General features: G+C 53.2%; 1 protein-coding gene across 1 annotated transcript; it reads right to left on the bottom strand.

The window, feature by feature from the left end:
* Positions 1 to 2,175: 2,175 nt before the first annotated feature.
* C12H16orf54 (chromosome 12 C16orf54 homolog) lies at positions 2,176 to 3,772 on the bottom strand. Its single transcript, XM_075528129.1, has 2 exons — positions 3,704 to 3,772; positions 2,176 to 2,865 (listed from the first exon to the last, which is right to left on the bottom strand). The coding sequence occupies exons 1-2, from the start codon at positions 3,770 to 3,772 to the stop codon at positions 2,176 to 2,178; spliced, it is 759 nt and encodes a 252-aa protein (XP_075384244.1).
* Positions 3,773 to 15,390: the final 11,618 nt, after the last annotated feature.

Below are 15,390 nucleotides of genomic sequence, written 5' to 3'. Positions count from 1 at the left end.
TTCTGGGTTTCGGAACACAAAGATGATCCTGGTGGAAGTCAGTTGGTCTTGGGCTCAAGAAGATCACTCTGTCCATCCATCCATCCATCCATCCATCTTTTTATTTACCAATCCACTCATCCACCATGCCAATATCTACTTCTCCTGGTCGTCAGTCCACCCCCCACCTTTTCTAACATTCTCCAATGTCACAGCTTCAAGAGTCCGCATGGAGCAGCTTGTTAAACTTTCCATTTCATTTGCTTGTTTGTTGTTCAGATGAACAATACGAGGCCCAGCAATTAAAAGAATGAAATCTCTGGTGTTTTCAAGAGACTAGGTGATAGAGCCAGACTGAGCTACAGAACTTGTCGCCTGAAATTCCTTCCCTGGTCCTCCCTCTCTCTTAAACACTTTTGTCTTCTAAGTCGGGAACACCTGGTGGACAGAATCCTACACTCAGTCCAATCCGCTCATGGTGATCATGAAAAGTGAAACAGTTTCCAAGTTCATGAGTGACCAGTAGCTCTGATCTCTACCTGGGATTAGTTATGGGTCTGTGTCTTATTGCAGGCCTACCTCTATCTGCCAACTCTTAGAGAGACAATCGGTTCTTTAAGGGCAGGGAGTAGGCCTGACTTCTCCCTCTCCCAGGGCCTGACCCTGAGCAGGTACATTGAACCACGCTGGGTGAGTGTACCTGGTGGGAGAGGTTGGGCATTGTTCTTGGTCTTCAGACATTGGCTGCTCCTTTAACAAATTCCAGGATCCAAGGAAGTAGAGGGGAAGCTGAGGCTCCCTCCTGAACAGAGATTTGAGTGTTGGCCTCATCCCATGCGAGCAGTTCCCCAGGTCTGAGTAAAGTGGGGGTCCCTGGCCATGCTGAGTGGCACAGGACCACTGTTCCTATGGTGCCACTTCCAGTCTTGTCAGGCCTTCTGGGAGAAGGTTTTGGTTTGGTGCTGGAATATCTAATCTCCACCCTCTCTCTCTCTCTCTCTCTCTTTTTAATCAAATACATAACAAGTGTCTAGTTCAAGGCCTCCTCCGGCAGCATTGAAGAATTTTGTTTACCTTGTACTTAGGTTCATGGTTTACCTTTTTTTTTTTGGCAAGTGATGCTAGTTTTCCATTTACAGAAGTGATACCAAAAGAGTCCTGTTTAAAATAAATTTATTAGGCAAACAAACAGCCAATGCAAAGGAAAACAGAAAGTAAGTAACAGTACAGGTGGCAATGTGATATGGCAAAGAGCCTGACACTCAGGACCGAGGTTTGGGGAAACCAGACCAGGGGAATGGACACGCCCCAGCCTTGCTCCTCTCCCGAGGAGGAGGTCAGCTGATCGATGGCGAGTAGGCCCAAGGGCATTTGGGTACCATTTTTTTTAGGGTGGAGCATTATAAGTAGACCTGTCCCAGGACAACACTGTCTCTCTGGACCACTCCAGTAGGCTCAGTGGGAGGACAGCCCGGACACCGCGCTTGAGGATCTGCCCTCCTGAGGGACAGGGCTGCTGTCTGCATTGGTTCTTCTCAGTTCTCATGGCTCAACCTCCCTCACCAGGAAGTCTGAGATGCGCGATGCGCGGGGGAGGCCTTAGGAGGCAGGCAGACAGCCTGATGGGCTTCGGTGTCGACTCCCACCAACAGGTAAGAGGAGCCCTTACCACTCCTGCAATCCAGGGGCCCTGACCGCACTTGTCCCTGTGCCTGGTCATGTTGCGGACTTCATCAAGTTCATGGGTCAGCGCCAGTCTCTTTTCCTCCCCTCCATACGTGAATGTGTCCAACGAACACGCCGGCGCTTGTCATGAGCACCTCGGTCGGCTCTTCAGCGTCTGGGAGACCTTGGCTCTGACTGTGGGGACCTTAGGTGCAGACAGAAGAAAGACAGAAGCCGCTGCCGATGCTGGAGCCGCTTCCTGCCTGTCTAGCACCTCGAGGTCTCTTCAGCCGGAATATGGTCTCCGCGGCTCTGGCCACCCTATTCCCATTCCACAAGCGACAGCTTCGGGCAGCCAAACGGAAGGACCGGGACACCTCCCCTGCTGCTCAGGCTCTGCCACACCCAGCCTGTCCACTGTCCAGGCCCCAGGGGACCGAGGTCCAGAAGTAAAGGACCTAGGATGGCCCCAGGCGTCAGCCCTTTAGTAGGGCCTTCCTCGGGGGTGTCTGGGAAACAGTAGCCAGTTCTCTAGAAGCCTGTGCTGGTCCGGCCTTCACGCCTCCAGAAAGCGGAGATCTGCTCGAGAGTGACCCGGGGCTGAAGGCCCCAGTCCGGCTCAGGGCTCCCTGGCCGACGAGGCCTCTGGGCCTGAGGGCTGGCCGGGTACTCACTGCCCGTTGGCCTCGGCTCAGGTCCAGCCCAGCTCACCATGCCTGGGTTGTGGGGCCTTTCTTCCCAAGGCGGGGGCACCCAGAAGGTGCTGGGGCTGGGGGACTGGGGTGGCGGCTGCGAGACCATGGAGCTGGGCGGGGGCTGTGGGGTGGAAGGGACAGGGGGTGCCGTGGCTCGGGCCTCCAAGGTGCTCCCGGGGGCGGGAGGCTCTGGGCCCTGGTCCATCAGCAGGTGGGTTGTCGAGCCATACCAGTTCTCAGAGCGCTCTCGGGGGGTGCCCGTGGGCTCGATCCACAGCTCTCCTCCTGGGCGCCAGACCAGCGTCGGAGGATGGTAGTAGGCCTGATGACGGTGACGGCGACGGAGGGAGCGGCGGAAGAGGCGCTCAGCCAGCACCGCTGTGGTCACCAGGAAAAGGGCGGCGAGAGAGGCCAGGGCCAGCATGATGGGGATGCAGGGCCCGCAGGGCAGCGGGGGCCACAAGGCAGGCTCGGACGCAGGCGGCCCCTCCATGTGCCCCGAAGGCGGCTCTGCAGCTGAAGGTATCTGGGAGACACAGGGGTCAAGTGAGCCCACTTGGCATCACCAGCAGAGAGACAGCAAATCCCCAAACAGCGAGAGGGGCCGAGTCTAACTTGAGAGAGACAGACCCTGGCAGAGACAGTGGCGACAGGCCACCCAGAAGAGGCAAGAGACAGTCTCGTGGAGCCCAGAGCAACAGGACACGCGGAGGCCTCGCTCGACCAGCCCCCACTGCGCAGACTCCCCAGCCCCTTTCTGGATACCCCATTTCCCTCCTGGACAGAACTGCAGGGCCCCAGGCACCCGTCTTCCTGTTTACGCCCGCTCTGAGGAGGGAGGAAGTGGTGGGTGAAGACATGGGCCCTGCCTTTCAGGCCCTGCCCCTCCACCGACCCCCTCTCCCGTCCTCAGACCACCTGCGCCCTCTCATACACTCTCGTGGGCTTGGTCTGCCCCCTGTTCTGCTGTCACCCTGCGTCTCAAATGCCACCCTGCACCTGTCCCCCGTCTCTCTGGCTGCCACCGCCCGTTTGCCCCTGCCCACTCCCCTGTCCACCTGGAGTCACCGCACAGTGGGTCAGCTCTGGGGGCCAGCTCCGCGGGTCCTCTCGCACTCTTCCGAGTGGCACCTGTCTACCATGCCGGGAGGGCACTGGGGGCGGTTTCCTAAAAGGGGTGAGGGGACCCCGCCTTCAAAGAAGGCGGAAGGGAGGAGACCACCTGTTGCTTGGCAACTCTGCCCCAAGTCCCCACCCCGCCCCCGCCCCCACAGAGCGTCTCCAAGACAACCCGAGGGGATGTGGTCACTGCGGTCAGGAGGCGTTTCCTGGGGTGAGGTGGGGCCAGCTGAACTCAGTCTTACCCCGTAGCCAGGCCCCCAGGCCCAAGAAGAGGCGATGGAGACTCGGCTCACTTGGGGTCTGAGCCCCATGGGGCTTGGTGCTACCTGTTCTTCGGGTGTTGTCCACCATGTCTGTCCTGCCCACTGCCTCCCTGTCAGGGAAGCCAACCCCTAACACGTCAGCACAGGTGCAGTAGGCACACTTGCACAACAATAATAAATCAAGATTATCGTAAGGTCATAGGGAGCACAAGAGAGAGCAGAGAGACGGAAACAATGGAGTCAGACACATTCCATGGTAGCATGCTCACCTCAGCCTCCCTTGGTAGTCCACGTGGAGAGAGAGAGATTTATTGCTAACCAAGGCTTATATATTCTCTGAGGACGTGCAAGCCCCCTAATTACAGGTGAGGACCTACGTCACAGCAAAGGGTTGTACTATAGGCAATACGGTAATGGGAGGGGGTGATCTAGGTGTATATACGCTACAGGAAGGGGAGGGATTAAGGATATACTTGTGACAAGATGGGCAGACCCTCGATTCACGATGGCGGCCTAACCTTGGTTGCCCTAGTGCTGGAGACTCCTTAGCCCAAGCTTTCAGGAGAAGCGATCCACTGTCCCTGACAGCAGGGAGGGAGCCCCATTATTGTGGGAGAACCAAGGGTGGTTGCTTGCTCTGCATGGCTGGAGTCTGCAGGGAGGGAGCTTGACAATCATATACCGTACGTTGCAAGCAGTGTCCTAAGTCTGACATAAATTTCAGGGAGACATCTTTCTGTTTCCCATACCTCCCCTCGTCATACCCGGCCCGCCTGCAGGCCACACACCCGCTCACCTGCCTGACTTAGCCTTCCCCATACCAGCCAGGAGGCCAAGTCTCCTGGTCTTCGCATCACTGAGCTCCCAGTGCAGTCGGAGGCTGCCTGGGAGGCGAGACCCCAAACACCTGCCGCCTCTGTTCCTTCCTGTCCCTTGGCGCTGAGGATGGGGGCAGAAGAGTCCTCACATGGGGAAACTGAGGGAGCGTGCAAGGGAGCCTGCTTTGCAGCGCCTTTTTAGAGACGGGCTCCTTTGACTCACTCATGAGCGGGGGAGAGAAAGAGAGAGAGGTTATCCACTCAAAGTCACAGCAGCCACGCAGGTGGAAGACCAGGTGGGGCGGGGCAAGGACAGAAGCACCTGGTCGGCCACGGTCCCTGAGCACCACAGTCACTTCCAGTAGATGCTAAGATGCTGTTTAGCAAAACGACAGTCACAGACCGTGGGGAGGAGAATACATTGGCATGTTTTCACCTGACAAAAGGTCGCAGGGCAGCCTGCGTCTGTGCCGGTGGCCCCGTTTAGAGGTGCACAGGTTCTGCATTGGGGGGAGGGGGCATGGAGAGGCTCCCAGGCCCCGGAGCCTCATGGAACACGCAGAACCCCGATGAGGTTAGAGTAAACCCCCAAATGGTCGTCTATCTTCTTTCTTCACCCATCGCTCTGTGGCAGCTTTAACACAGCTCTGCAAACACACTCAGTCCGTTTCCCCTCCCCTGGACTGTTCCAGTGGTTCTGAGCCTTCCTCCTGCCACGACGCTTGAATACAGGGCCTCATGTGACCCCCAACCATAACATGAGTGTCGTTGCTACTTCACACTGTCATTTTGCTGCTGTGATGAATCGGGGGCCCCCCTGTGAAAGGGTCATTCGACCCCCACGGGGGCCGCGACCCACAGGTTGAGAACCGCTGTGTTAGACGCCTCCAGCCACTTCCGCGGCTTCCAAGGAGAGCAGAGATGAGCTTTCCGAGCCCGGCCCAAACAGATGTCCAAGGGAAAGGGAAGAAACGTGGCTGGTTTAGGCTGCTGAGATTGGGGATGATTCGGGACTCAGTGACTCATGGTCAATAAGATCACCACGCGTGACACCATCTCCGGGCGAAGGGTGGAGGGACGGCAAAGTATGAAGCCAATTGCGGAATCCCACAGGTGATTCCACGATGCCCACCCTCTGGTTGATGTCTGCTAGACCGGAGCCACCCAGTAGAGGAGCCAATATCTGGCTCTTTAAATCAATTCCGTTCGAACGAGATTCTGTTAGATATTTACTTAATCCATCTCCCTAATTTCAGGTGCTCCATAAACGCAGGTGGCTGCTGATGGTGCTGAAGCGTTTCCATGCTCATAGAAAATCCCATTGGATAGCACTGCGCCGGAATCCTGCCACTCAGAGGGTGCTTTCAGGCATCCGGGTCAGCACCTGCAATCCCCAAGAGCACTGGAGAATGTAGACGCTCAGGCCCCACCCAACCCGACCCAAAGATTCTCCCAAGTTGTCTCCCCCAAACATATGCCAAACCTAGCTGCTTGCGACACGTGGCAAATGACTGTACACTTGGAGGTCAACAGAAGTAGGTCAGGGGTTATTCTCCCTAAGGGTTATCAGCCATCCAGAGCAAGCAGTCACCACTGTTGATCCCACAGCAAGGAGGGCCCGCTGCCTTCGGATAAGGACAGTAGTAGATTGTTTCTCTGAAGGAGAGCCCAGGGAGGACAAGCCCACTCAAGGGGACCAAGGTTAGGCCTCCATCATGAATCTGGGGGCTGCCCTTCTTGTCACATGTACACCCCTAGCTCATCCCCTTCCTGCTACGCTTATGCCCATTGTACATCCCCTCCTATTGCTCCTATGGCCTGTTGTACAGCCCCTTCCTGTGACGTGTGGGGCTACCTGTAATCACACCCCCTAAAAAGACAGATAAGCCTTGGTTAGCAATAACTCATTCTCTCCCCTGCCCTCTCGGCCCGTGCTGTGTGCGGACCTGGCTGCTGAGATCATGGCCGTCCAGGAGGTGAGCATGCTACCATGACATGTGTCTGCCTCCTTTATTATATTCTCTCTCCTCTCTCTCTCATTGTCTATGACTTTACTGTAATCTTTAAGTTTCTCAACCGTACAGTTGCGCTTACTGGACCTGTGATTAGTTGTGGGGGGCCGGCTTCCCCCACAGTGTGCCAGTGAGTGGAGTCCAAATCAGAGACTCACGGGAGAGAGTCGATTTGCCCCGTGTCCACTGCCACAGCTTTCTCCCGTGGGGCGGTCGGTGGACCTGAACGGCCACCAGCATTCTCGTGGGCACACTGAGTCTGAAAGCGGTGCACGAACGAGTTGTTCTTGACCTTGACTGCACATTCCGAGCCGTGCAGAAGTTGTAAAAGTGTGTGATGCTCAGACTACACTCCAAACCCAAAGAAACAGAACCTCGAGTGTGGGGAACATCACAATAAAGGAGGCAAGATGTCCATCTTCCAGGCGCTGGTTCTGGGGGAGGGCTCTCCCGGCCAGCGCTGGGGACAATCTTCCTCTCTGTTCGGCTTCTGGTTACTTGGTTCTGCGCAGTCTTCCTGTGGCATGGCGTCTGTCTTCTCCCGTCCCGGGCTTCTCCTTTGTCATATCTCAACGGTGTTTGTTTGAAGACATAGCCACACTGACATGGTCTCGCCACCGACAACAGACACCATGTGCCCACCGGTTATAAGAGTTAAATTTTAGCGCACATTTTTTTGGGGGGAAAACCCGATTCAATCCATACTACCAATGATCTTTCTGCCCTTTGATTCCTGTATCTTTATTTTATTTTATTTTTTACATTTATTAGGGGCTCATACAACGCTTATCACAATCCACACATATACATACATCAATTGTTTAAAGCACATCCGTACATTCTTTTCCCTAATCATTTTCAAAGCATTTGCTCTCCTGTATCTTTATAACACATTCCCCTTTGTATTGAGATTCAGGTTAGATTTCTGTGCCTTGCGACCCAAACTGCTAATGAACGCCATCCCAGCCCTCCTTCCTGGACCCAAAAGAGAATGGTCAACTTCCTTCGAGAGCTCATGGAGAATTCAGAGTTGACGGGTTTGGGTTTTCTCCAATGGCTTTGTTCTTCTTCATGTAGCACAATACACTTTGTGTGTGTGTGATTTTTTTCTTAATAAGGTTTGGTTGTTTGTTCAATTAATTTTTTTCTCCCTAATTTTTTCCACCTTGTTCTCCTTCAGAGTTACCTGAAGTAAGGCTCCATGATGTGCCCGGTTGGTGAGTCAGGAAACCGCCGAGGGATCCTGGGATTTGGCCCCTCTGCACCTCTTTCAGCAATAACCTGGTGCAGGTGTTGTTGTACATGTCAAATACCTTGAGAAGATGCTGCTTTCCTCATCCCACGGTCACAGCTGTGCGTGGGTTCTGACCCTTTCTTCTTCAGCAGCCTCCCCATCCGGTTTCCCTCCCTTTGTCATTGTCGTGGTTTCCAGGGTAATCCTTCTGAGGAGGAAAACAACAGCACAGACCTGCTCCGTCAGTCTGTTTTCTCCACAGAAGCAGAACTAGTGACACGCATGTGCCTCTAGAGAGAGCGGTCTGGATAGAGGAGATGGCACACGGCTGTGACACATGCCCACCCTGTGGGTCAGATGTAGGCCTGACTCATGTGACTACAGGGGCTGATGAACCCCAGATTGGCAGGTCAGAAGGCAGGCTTCAGGGTGCAGAGGCAAATGAATCCAGGTCAGCAGGTAAGATAGCAGGCTGCTGATGACTCTCAAGACGCACAGGCAATGTGGCAGGATACTAGTCAAGTCCAAAGAACTAGAGATCAAATGTTGAACCAGATGCAGGACCTGGAGACAGCAAAAAGCAGCCAAACTTTTCCAACGTCCACTTGTATTGGAAGCAGGCCACCTCCTCAGAAAATTTCCTTTCAATTGATAGGCTGCTTCCGGCTGATCTCATCATGGAGATGATTGTATTATGTTAGATGTCATCATGGAAAATGACTACACACCACCTACCAAACAACTGGAGTCCTGGCCCATTCAAGTTGTCACCAAACCGTAACCGTCTTGTGTCTTAATCTTATCACTTTTAGATTCTGCTGCTGCCAACAAAAGTTGAAATTCTTTGTCTTAACACTCAAGGCTCTTCCTAATCTGGTTCTCAACCCAACTCTCCCACTTGATCGTGGGCACCACAATCTCACACTCTTAAGTTCATGGCTTCCTCAACTCGTTATCTGAACCTCTCCTGTGCGTACTTATTGATCCAGCAACCGGTGAAAATCCTGTGATTTCACTTATGCTGGGAATCCCTAGTCTTTATCTCCCTTGAGATTTAAATTCCCATTCCCTCTCCCTGGCTCGCTCTTTATGTTCCATCAAGATTCGGCTAAGACAGGCTTCCTTCGGGAACCCTTCTATAACTTCCTTTCCAATATGGAGATGTAGGTGTGGGGAGGTGGAGAAAAGTTGTCCAGGGAAGGCTCCCCAGAGTAATTAATGTTCATCTATTCATTCAGAATCAACAAAAGAGAGACCACTTCTGGCCTCAATTCCAAGAAACATGATCAAAACCACCCAGATGCACTGGCCTGCTCACTGGCCAAACCAAGTTCACTGATGGATGCATCATGCTGGACGTGAAACAGGACACCTGATTTCCAGAAGAGAAGTCACCGTAGATTGGAGCGTGTGTCTTGATGTGTGTGAGCTTGTGTCCACACGTGCTTACATGCGTCCTAATCCTCGTGTCCTCATGACCCATTTGAACAGAGCTGTATTTGGTGGGGGAGCCATGGTGGCCTAACAGGTTACAGGCTGGACTGCTCACCTCAAAGTCAGCAGTTCAAAACCACGAGCCGCTCCATGGGAGAGAGATGAGGCTTTCGGCTCCTCTTAAGATTTGGAGTCTTGGAAACCCAGAGGCAGTTTTGTTCTGTTCAATAGGGTCGCTGTGAGTCAGAATGGACTTGAAGGCAGTCAGTTTGGTTCGGGGTTTGGTAGTGAGGGGTCACTATGAGTGCGCCCTGAGGAGCTCAGCCCCTTCAGGCATGCCACCGCTCTTTAAGGACGGTCCGTTTGTTAAGAAAACACACAAACAGTGATCGTCCAGGTCAGCTGTTCGAAACCAGCAGCCACTCTGAACTACTCACTCCCCGAAACAGTGACGGTTGGTCTCCGAAACCCGCAGGGGCAGTTCCACCCTGTCCTATAAGTATGGAGTTGGTGGCAGTGAGTTCGGTTTGGATTTGGTTCTCTCTGAGCTGCAATAGGGCCTGGCCGTGCAGCGGGGTCAACAAGGGGCTGCCAGCAAACAGACGGACGCACAGACTGCTGCCCCAAGGAAGTCGGTGCCGGCTTGCTTTTATAAGGACATATAACCCCGTGCACCCGATGGGGTAGCTCTCTCTGCCCTACAGAATCGCCGAGAAGGAGCCAACCCCACAGCAGTGTCTGGGCCTAGTTCTTTGGCCTAGGGGAAACAAAGCCCAAACCAAAAACGTAGTCAGGTTTCCCGGTACAATTGTCTGATTGCAGGATGTGGGGGAGCCATTCTCTGAGGAAGGAGCGGATGCAGCCTTTTCCTGTAACAGAGCCTCTCTGAGAAAACCTGGTTTTGCAAAACCGAGGCCACCGCTGTTCGGAGTCTACATGATGCCAGGTCCACTCTGAGGTTCTCAGAGGTGAGGGGGTGTCTGGGAGCATGTGGGTGAGCTACTACTTCCAGAGGTTCTGCCTCCTTCCTCCGCCAGGTTGAGAACTGTCGGCACATCGCTGAAGGCGGAGGCCAGCAGGCTCAGGTACGTAGAGAATCGAGCACCGACCCCGGGGAGGCCAGTCCTTGGGAGCACTTGGTCTGGCTGTCTTCAGAAGAGAGGGGTGAGTGTCCAGTGAGGAAGAGAAAGGCGGGCTTCCTTGGACTCATTTGGTGTGTTGTGCACAGAGGCCCGTGTGCTCCGAGAGCCTGGTGAGGTTGTGCTCTACGGCTCAGTTAAGGAGACGCACTTAAGCTCCTGGGCACCTGGCTTACTGGCACCCTGGTCCACACCACGCTGACTGGCGAATCCGCCCTGTTCTTCCACTCTTGCTTTCGTCACTCGGCCCAGCGAAAGCCGAAAGGCCACTTCCTGTGCAGGGTGACCATGACCAGAGTGCTGGCTCTTGCGCTTCAAGCTGCTCCCAGCCATGCACCCCAAGTGCAGCTCCAGCAGATGAGAAATGGGGACAGTCCACCCTGAGCTTCCAGGTCCGCCAAAACAAAAGGGGGCCTCCTGGCCCTTGTGGTCTCTGAAACTGGAGTGGTAAGAAACAGACCAGCAGAACTGAGTTAAATGAAAGTGAGCGGCTGACAGCCCTGTTTTATAGGAGGAAATGGGGGGCGAGTCGAACCATCCCAGCCTGCCTGGCTTTGCTGGAAGTTCAACTTCCTCATCTTGGGCAAACCAAGAGACCTCGATGCATGCCACCCAAGGGCCAGAGCACAGCTGCGTCCAGTCCTGACCTTCTTGCAAGTCCTTCATCCGACTGGATGAAGACTCGCTGAACATGTCAATCACATGAAACATTCACATTTTTAACGAGGCATCCAAGTGCTTCCAGTTGGTTTTCGGTTTACCCTCTGCAGGAGGGCCTGCCCAGTCGGAGGTTTCAGTCCTCAGCCGGAGCGTATTCAGGCGTCCTCGTTGCTCACAGCCTGCCAGGCTGCTCACCTGCTCCCTGCCAGGAATCCAAGACTTAGAGCCCAACCACGAGGGCGGGCTGTGGAAAACGATGAGAAGGAGTCGGGATGCTGCAAGTCCCCCTCTTGGAGAAAACGTAAGGTGGTGGGAAGGACTCTGGCCTTGGGATTCAATCTGAGACGCCCGCCGAGGAGCCCTGAGGCCTTGGCAGCCTACTTCATTTGTGTCTGGAGTTCTAGTTGCAGTCAGTCCCCTCTCATCCTATTGTAGCCTTGCTTGTCCTCTCTAAAAGATGAGAAAGCATCCGCCTCTCCACTTAGCGTGCTCACCTTGAACCTTGTCACTGACCAGGAGTGCCCCATCTTAGCCAGAAACGCCCCAGACTCTGACCCATACCTTTCTCCCTCTCCACGGCTGGCCTACATGTTTCGCCTTGTTTTCCCCGGGATCCCTTACCACTGAACTCTCACCCTCCCTGCTCTCACTCCGCACCCTCTGTCACCTTGACCTTAAAGCATATTGTTTCCACCTCCCTGGCCCTGGTCCACCCCTTCCGTGTAATCCACTTGTGACCTCAATGCTTATTACCAACTTAGCCCTGCTGGAGAGAAGTAGACGTGACCAACCTGAGGTAGGTCAGGTCCCTGACCTCTGATCCCTCAGCCGTCCTAGACCATGGTCCGGGCTCTCTCTCCTTTCCCCGGGCAACTCTTCAAACCTTCCCCACTCTCCAGATCCTACCCAGCCCCAAGGACGCACTCCCTCGGGCAGTCTCTGCATGAAGAAAGCAGGAAGACTGCAGGCCTGAGTTCCGCCCGTCCTTGTTGGGTCTCAGTTCCCACACACAGAAGAGGGGGGTTGGTTTCCTTGGCCCCAATCACCCATCCCAACAAGAATAGATCCACTCCCTCATTGCCGTTGTGTGGACGCCGACTCACCAGGACGCCAGAGGGTTGGGCAGAACCACCCATGCGGATTGTGAGACTCTAGCTCTTCATGGGAGCAGAAAGCTCTGTCCTCCTCCCTAGAACAGACCAGCAACCGTAAGCATCACGGTCCCCTCCCGGCTCCATCTGTGGTCTGCTTCCCCTATTTACTGCAGGCCACTTGTCCTAGTGTTTTCCTTTGGAGGAAAAATGGGTCTCCCTTCATACCCGTGGCTGGTCTTTATCACAAATCAGACGCCTTCCCTGCTAGGCTATTGTTGCTGGTCAACATTGAAGTCGTCTTTTCCATGACGTGTTTTTTCTTCAAGATGCACCTCAACAGCCGGACCCATCAACAGCATCCACAGTGAACGGAGAGAAGATTCAAGTTGTCAAGGATTTCATCTGATAAAGTTCATTGTGCCAACCTGGCCGATAAACACACGTGGGGTTCATTGAAGGGCAGAGGGATAAATGGCTCGGTGAGCCTCACCTTTCTAGTTCTCGGGTCTCTTGCTTTTGTGATGGTCGCACCAGGGTGCAGCTGCCTTAGCCAGTTCCCTGCTTCAGCTGCCAAGGCTCACTTCCTGCAAGACATCCTGAGGAGAAGCCACATGGCCTACCCCGATGCAGCCCTGGGTGCTGGAGCAGTCGTGTGGAGACCCCGGCCAGTGAAATGTTATATTGTCTTTTTTTAAAAACAATTTTATTGGGGGCCCATACAGCTCTTATCCATCCATCCATCCATCCAGAGTGTCAAGCACATTTATACATTTGTTGCCATCATCATTCTCAAAACATTTTCTTTCTACTTGAGCCCTTGGTATCAGCGCCTCAGTTTTTTCCCCTCCCCCATCCTCCCTCCCACCTGAACCCTTGATAATTTAGAGTTTTTTTTCATGTCTTACAGTGACCAATGTCTCCGTTCACCCAATTTTCTATTGTCCGTCCCCCAGGGAGTGGGTTGTATGTAGATCATTGTGATTAGTTCCCCCTTTCTCCCCCCACCTTCCCCTTCCCCTCCTGGTATCACTACTCTCATTATTGGTCCTGAGGGGCTTATCTGTCCTGGATTCCCTGTGTCTCCAACTCTGATTTGTACGTGGGTACATCCTCTGGTCTAGTTGGATTTGTAAGGTAGAATTGGGGTCATGATAGTGGGGTTGGGGGAAGGAAGCATTAAAGAACTAGAGGAAAGTTGTATGTTTCATCAGTGCTATACTGCACCCTGACTGGCTCGTCTCCTCCTCACAGCCCTTCTCTAAGGGGATGTCCAGTTGCCTACAGATGGGCTTTGGCTCTCTACTCTGCGCTCCCCTCATTCACAAAGATATGATTTTGTTGTTGTTGTTCTTTGATGCCTGATCCTATCAACACCTCATGATCACACAGGCTACTGTGCTTCTTCCATGTGAGCTTTATTGCTTCTGAGCTAGATGGCCACTTGTTTACCTTCAAACCTTTAAGACCCCAGACACTACATCTTTCGATAGCTGGGCACCATCAGCTCTCTTCACCACATTTACTTATGCACCTGCTTTGTCTTCAGCAATCGTGTCAGGAAGGTGAGCATCATGGAATGCCAGTTTAATAGAACAAAGTGTTCTTGCATTGAGGGAGTACTTGAGTGGAGGCCCAATGTCCATCTGCTACCTTAATACTAAACCTATAAATATATTCACATAGATCTATTTCCCCATCATCAGATATAAATATATTTACATATGTACATGTCTGTATTTAGACCTCTATAAATGCCCTTTGCCTCCTAGTTCTTTCCTCTATTTTCTTTTACTTTCCTCTTGTCCTACCATTATGTTCAGCCTTCATTTGGGTTTCAGTAATTCCTCTCGGTTACATTGTCCTTGATCACGCCCTACCAGGCCTCCTACAACCTTCTAGACATTGCTTTTGGATCACTTGTTGTTCCCTTGTCCCTGGGTTTGTTAACACCACTACCTTTCCCCTCCCCTCCCCCTCTACAATGTTCCCCTGGAACCATCGGTCATGTTGTTTTCTCCTCCAGATTGTTTATCCTGTCTTTCTTATCTAAATAGACTTACAGTGACAATCATATGCACAAAAAACAAGACAGGCCAAAACAAAGCAACAAAACAAAACAACAACAATAATAACAACAAAAAAACAATGACAAGAAAAGACTATATAGTTCAAGGTCTGCTTGTTGATCTTTAGGAGTGTTTTCCAGTTGAGTCTGATGGGGTGCCATGTCCTGGCCCCACAGTCTGTATTTGGTGTTCTCTGGGGACTTCATTGCTGTTCTGTTGCACGTCCTTAGTGTTTGCCTCGGTGCGATGGAGTCATATCAGGCACAATTCCCACACTGTGTCTCCAGTGTTGTTCCCTGTAGGGCTGTGGGTCAGTGAGGGACGCTGTGTTTCCTAGTGGGACCAGCCCTATGGTCCTCTGTGTGCATTGGCTGCTCTGAGCAGGGATATCGTCCTGAAGGCTTGGTGGGCCAGGATGTGCTCCACTCTCTCTTCCTCCTCCTGCATTTGCTCCCATGTACTCTGATCAGACATGTCCCTCTCCCTGAGCTGCAGCTTCAGTGCTGTCCTCTGAAGTGAATTCTTCTGTGGGGAGTTGGTGGGGGTGGGGGAGTCCACATAGTTGGGATTGGGGCCGGGCCCTCAGACCTCACTACTGGCTCCCTGCTTCATGACGGCATGTTGCATTCACGTCTTGGAGCACCAGGTTGAAGTCTGATCCCTCTTTCCCTGTGGAGATAGAAACAACACCCTCCCCTGGGGGTGGGGGGTGTGAGTGGCTGGCCCTTGTCTTGATCATGCTAGACTCTTCTTGGCCATGCACACTCCTCCTTCTCAGCCATGACGTCCTCTCTACCTCACCTCTCCACCACTAGCCTCTCCACTGCTAACTGCCCCAGCTGATGGCCAGTGTAACAGCTTGCTCAGGCTTCTTCGTGACTTTCCCAGCCATCTGCCATCTGCCATCCCCACTGAGTCTGTCATAGGGCCCTTGCTGGGCTCCTGACAGTCTTCGGTGTTATGGTCCTTGTGTTCTGTTCCCTCTCTCTTCTCCTTCCTCTAAGAGCTGGTGTGAGGCTGCCTGCTTCCATAAGCGCATTCTTGGTCACAACAAACAGAGCAATTCCCTCAGTGGACTGCAAATCACTGGATTTGCATGGGAAACCAGCCCGTCCCTGCAGGATGCAGAAAATATAGGCAAATCACAGGGCAAGCTGCCTCCCAAAGCTGAACCCAAAGTGACGCTGTCTAATCGTTTCCTGCTGGAGT

The sequence above is a fragment of the Tenrec ecaudatus genome, chromosome 12 (assembly GCF_050624435.1).
Source record: "Tenrec ecaudatus isolate mTenEca1 chromosome 12, mTenEca1.hap1, whole genome shotgun sequence".
Taxonomy (NCBI): domain Eukaryota; kingdom Metazoa; phylum Chordata; class Mammalia; order Afrosoricida; family Tenrecidae; genus Tenrec; species Tenrec ecaudatus.
The sequence above is the reverse complement of the archived record's forward strand: the minus strand, read 5'-3'. Positions and strand labels throughout refer to the sequence as shown.

What these genes read in the sequence shown, in the direction of transcription:
- C12H16orf54 (XM_075528129.1), bottom strand. Translation starts at nt 3,772, where the DNA reads ATGGGGCTCAGACCCCAAGTGAGCCGAGTCTCCATCGCCTCTTCTTGG. An exon ending in CCTGGGGGCCTGGCTACGGG is followed by an intron (nt 2,866 to 3,703) that starts GTAAGACTGAGT and finishes TGTGTCTCCCAG; the next exon opens with ATACCTTCAGCTGCAGAGCC.